This window comes from Phalaenopsis equestris, unplaced genomic scaffold (assembly GCF_001263595.1).
Source record: "Phalaenopsis equestris unplaced genomic scaffold, ASM126359v1 Scaffold000522, whole genome shotgun sequence".
NCBI lineage: Eukaryota > Viridiplantae > Streptophyta > Magnoliopsida > Asparagales > Orchidaceae > Phalaenopsis > Phalaenopsis equestris.
In genome coordinates, this window is record NW_018164962.1 from 807656 (window position 1) to 813105 (window position 5450).

The 5450-nt window shown below is 36.6% G+C and overlaps 1 protein-coding gene across 4 annotated transcripts in view; it reads left to right on the plus strand.

The window, feature by feature from the left end:
• LOC110028700 (protein CHUP1, chloroplastic-like) overlaps window positions 1-5114 on the plus strand; it is a 14129-nt gene extending 9015 nt beyond the window's left edge. For all 4 annotated transcript variants that reach the window (XM_020730663.1, XM_020730666.1, XM_020730665.1 and 1 more), the window contains exon 9: window positions 4843-5114. In XM_020730663.1, the coding sequence (XP_020586322.1) occupies window positions 4843-4953 (111 nt within the window). In that variant the 3' untranslated portion in view covers window positions 4954-5114. The remainder of the gene's footprint in view (window positions 1-4842) is intronic.
• Window positions 5115-5450: the final 336 nt, after the last annotated feature.

The window sequence follows — 5450 nt, forward strand, 5'->3', positions numbered from 1 at the left end:
AACAGATGCATTGAATGTGGACGATTTTTTAAGGGACGCTTGGGCAACTCTTGAAAACTCTTCTATAACTTTAAAAGAAACATTTGGAGGCCGAAAAAGGGGGTGTCCGCTGAGTCTTTGTTGTTTGTGGTGCCCATTAGAGTGTAGAGAGTGGTTAGTATTGTGAGGAATTCTTCGAGAAATTGTAAGAGTGGAAGGAAAGTAAGAGATTTCTTCCTCCTTGCCGCTTCGAAGAAGAATTCTGTGTGCTGTAAAGAAATGAAGAGATTAAGAAGAACTTCGAGGAGTTTGTTTGGGGAGGAATTAGAGATAAGTTATATTTACTTATTGAAGTTTGTATAACTTTACTTTTATATATAAATTCTAAGTTTTGTTGTATCTTCTCCATGAGTTCTGTGTAGTTTTCTCTGTCTTTCTCCTTGTCTTGAGATTTTTTAAATGGTGATTTTAATTAGTTGTGTTATGAGAATGTTAAAAAAGTTGTGATGATCTTTTCACTTCATTCTTAATTTAATTTCAATCTGACCAATTGATTTGCTAAAATATGTTGAGTTTTACAAGTGAACATCACATCCAAGATTTAAGGAGGTCAAAGTCCTTGAAAGTTGGGTGCAAATAAATAGGGAAATAAAAATTATCGGGCGTAGAATTGGAGATTTTAGAGTGACAGACTAAAATCCTCAATTTGATCCTATCGTTTGGGTGCTAAAGTGTAGATGTTAGCCGTCAGGCGGGGGGAACGTTGAAGCTTCGAAGTGAGAGCCGGTATCCTCCCAACCTAGCCGCAGATTCAGTAACCAAACATAGGATTAGTCAATATTCTTTATGTCTGGTCCAAAGGGTAAATAATAGGTATGCTCCTATTTGGCACATTACAATTTGAACCGATTCAATTTATCCATTCACTTAAATTTCTTGACAAGGTGAAAGATTCTTTCTTATATATTGAACTTCACATTAAAAACTTTATTAGTAGAATTAGTTAATTAAGAGTTTATTAAAATTACATTTTTATTTCAATTGCCAATTAGTGACAAATATGCAAATTGAACTATATTGTTGTGATTAAGTATTGATTTTTTAAATCTTAGTTTGTAGCCTCTAATATTACTCCATGTGGGATCGATATTCAAGACTCCATTAGTGTCATGTATTACTTGAGCGATACGTATACTTGCGTTGATAAGTGTGACTTTGCAATTATTGAGTATTTTATACACATTTTTATCAAATCTATAATCGTTGTCAAATTTTTGGCATCGTTGCCGGATATTTAAATCTTCTAGCAGCAGTATCAAATTCTTGTATTTTTAAGCATATATAAAGTTGCAGTGACTTTCCTTCCAGAAAAGCTCAATTTTCGCTTTCCTTCAAGAAAAACTCCGCTTTCCTTTTTCGGTTCCATCGTGATTCAGTGATTCACGCCGCCTTGCGAACTGCTCCTCCGGGCAGCTTCCAAACCGAATCCTGCGAACGCCTCCTGCGCGAATGCTTGCGTCGGCGCGAAACTCCCATGAGAAACTCCTCCCCGCGAATTCCCGCGTGCAGCAAGCTCCTCCCGCATTTTAGAGGGAATATTCCCTCTGCTGGAGATGGAAGCTTCCTTGATTCTCCTTCGGCGAACAACCCTTCACAAACTTATGGGTTGGCGGCAGCCTCCCGCGAACAATCCTTCATGCCTCCGTCCGCCAACCTCCCGCGAACGCCTTTGGCTTCACCTTCGCAAACTGGTCCTCCCGCTCGATTCGCGCCCTTCACGGACTCCTCGCTTCCTGCTCTAATAATCTGTCGCGAATCGCCAAAGTTCCTCGCCGAATTTTTGAAGCCCCAAAATTCATCGAACTCCTTTGCCCTAACAACCAAATCTCCTCTGCCAAAATCTTATATATTCTCGTGCTGCCGAAATTTTTCTTCTCTGCCCTAAAACCTCGTTCGAGTACAACTTGTTGAGAAATTAGGGCGAAGAAAAACAAGAATCAACACAAATCCAGAAGAACACAGAGATTTACGAGGATGTAGACATCTTTTTCGATTGGGCCACCCGCTTCCGAGAGACATCTCTTCATGACAAAAGACTCCAAATTCTGATATTATGAGTCATACCTAACAAATCTCCACCTTGACGAATATTCAACCCCTTAGGAGAAATTCATATGCCAAACAAATCTCCATCTTGGCGAATATTCGACCCCTTAGGAGAAATACATATGTCTGACAAATCTCCACCTTAGTATTATGAGACATCTCTTCACGAAAAGACTCCAAATTTTCAATATTTAATTTTTAATATTCAATTCCAAGAGACATCTCTTCATGACAAAAGACTCTAAATTCTAGTATTATGAGTCATAACTCACAAATCTCCACCTTGGCGATATTCAGCCTCTTAGGAGAAATACATATGTCAAACAAATCTCCACCTTGGCGAATATCCAACCCCTTGGGAGAAAGACATATGCCCAATAAATCTCCACATTGATTAATATCCAACCCCTTAGGAGAAAATACATCGTGGAGATTCTTATGCACCAATGTGGGTTGGGCCATAAATATTTTTTTAAATAATTCCTTAATTAAGATTCCCTTAATTAAGTTTCCCTTAATTTAGTATTTCCCTTAATTAAACTTTCCAGAAAAGTAACAGAATTTTTCCGAAAAAAGATTGAAATATTCTCTTAATTAAGTTTCTTTAATTAAATATTTCTCCTAATTAAGTTTTTCAGAAAAGCAACAGAATCTTTCCGAAAAAGGATTGAAATACTCCCTTAATTAAGTTTCCTTAATTAAGTATTTCTCTTAATTAAGTTTCTCAGAAAAAAAAACTTTTCCTTAATTAAATTTTTCTTAATTAAACTTTCTCAGAAATCTTTTTCCTTAGACTTCCATGAAAAATTCCGTCTCTGCTTTCCAGAAAAGCTCTTTTTTCCTTCTAGAAAAGCTCCGTTTCCGCTTTCATTCTTGAAAAACTCCGCCTTCGCTTTCCTTTTAGAAAGAAATCTTTTCTTTCCTTAGTGCAGCAGCAAATTCCCTTTCCTTGTTTTTCCTGCGTCCTGTAAAATCTCCGCATGCAACAAGATTTTCCTGGTTAGTAGGAGGAAATTTTCTTTATTGCCTTTAGAGAAATCTGGAAAATATCCATTCCAAATTTCTTCTCCGCAACAAAGGAATAAAATCTGAACTTATTTCTTTCCAATTTTCTTCTCCGCCTCCTGCAAAGAAATAAAATCGGAACTTGATTACTCTTTCAATTTTCTTCTCTGCAATAAAATCATAACTTATTTCCTTTTTCCTTCCAGACAAGCTTCGCCTTCCAGAAAAGCTCTGTTTTCCTTCTCAGAAAAACTTTGCCTTCCAGAAAAGCTTTTGCAATTCAGGAACCTGCGTCCTGGAATATCACAAAAGGGCGAATGTCGATTTCCTTCTAATCGGGCAGCCTCCAGCTTTTCTTTTCCGAGTGCAACAACAGATTCCCCCTTTTCCGCGTCCTGGAATATCTTCGGAATATCTTGGCGCTGAATTTCCTTTCCAGCGGACTTTCCTTTTCCGAGTAAATTTCGTTTTCCGCGTTCGCCCTTCCAATTTTGCTCCTCCGCTGCTCTGATTCCACTTGTTGAGAAATTAGGGCGAAGAAAAATAAGTAACGACACAAATCCAGAAGAACACAGAGATTTACGAGGTTTGACAAAGATGTCTACTGTCTACATCCTGGAGCAGAGCGGCGACTTCCTTTTCAATATTCAGAAAAGAGTACAAAATACAAGATTCAGATCTCAGTCTCTCATAGGGTTACAACCGTGACACATATATAGAACCCTATAGTACAATATGCAATTTACTTAAATTACCCTTGTACCAAACCGCTGGGTGTTGCCCTCTTAGGAGAAATCATTTTTCTATAGGTATAGTCATATGTTGAAAATCGCCCCTATGAGGAGACATTTGAAAAGGGTAAAATCAAAATCAAGAATCCAATTCTCACAAAATTTGGAACTATCATTAGGGTTGTTAACGATCCGATTATGAGCTAAGCTATGGTTGGCTTGAAATCGACTCAAATGAATTGAGTGTGGCTCGGAATTGTCTTGTGGCACGTTATCTTATAATTTAATGCCAACTTAGCTCGAAATTGAAATCGAGCTTGATTCGACTTGAATTCGAAAAGAGCTTTCTCAAATTTAGTTATTTGGATCAATTTTTATAATGCTTCTTCTTCGCGCTCTATTCCTTAGATGTGCCTCCCTGATATATTTGGATTCAACGAGTTCCAATTCGAAATCAGCTCGTGGCTTGTTATATTTGATTTTATTTAGCATTATAAATAAAAAAATACTTCGAGCTGATTCGTTTATGGCTCGAAATCGGCTAAAAAGAAATTTGATCCAAAGTTTTAGCTCATAGGAGACTCGTTTATTTCGATCTGATCTCGATTCAAGCCAAAATTTGAATCAATTTTCAAACGATTAACAATCTTTGAGCTAAATTCACTATTATACTATTATATTTTTTTTGTCATGCATAACTATTCTAGCTTCATTCGCAATGTAGCATTGCTTATTTTTTTTTCCAAAATTCGTGCATTTCTCTTAATCCGATAGATGAAAAGATGAGCCCTTTGATCCTTATGTTGCTTATCTTTCAACGAGACATGGAGGCATCTTTTCAAAACAATAACAATGCATCTTCAATATTTGTTTACAAACTCCAACACCTTGCATCTCATCTAGAGGCATTGAAGCTCTTACTGATCATGATATAAATAATCTTAACGAGCTTCTGTAATTCTTTCAGTCCTACTGTTTATATCACACTAATATTTGAAAAACCAAAAAAACTTTGGTGCAGTTTGCTGGAGGATTTGATGCCGAGACAATGCACGCCTTCGAGGAGCTGAGAAATCTTGACCACACTGGAAGCAAAATCTATAGAGACAATAAGAAAGAAAATCTGAATTAAGAGCAGAGGAAAGTATTTTAATTTCCTCTTCTAAATGCATCTCGAAGTTCATGAGTACTGTATTATTTTTGGCTTTTTTGCTCGAGGTTTTCTGTGTATACAAATATAGCAAAAATTACAAACAAGCATTTTGTGTAAAATTTAACTAAGTATTATGTGTGAAGGAATGTCTTGGAGTTGACTCTTCTAAATGAATCTTATTCTGTGTCATTGTTGCTCTGCGCAAGCCAAGATTTTTTCTTCTATGATTAACATATGCTGATAGAGTCTAACTGAGATTTGGGGCTTTACATACCCTCGTTATAGCTTTTAAAAGGTGAAATATGACTTTTCATGCATAGGTAATTTGATGTACATGTAAAATTTGAAGTTTTAGATTTTTAAATACATAGGAATTGAGTGGTATGTATACAAATCTTCCTTAAGATTTTTTATGATGATCGGTTTTTCTTGTGTGCGGATACGGTGGATACGGACACGAACACGAACACCACACG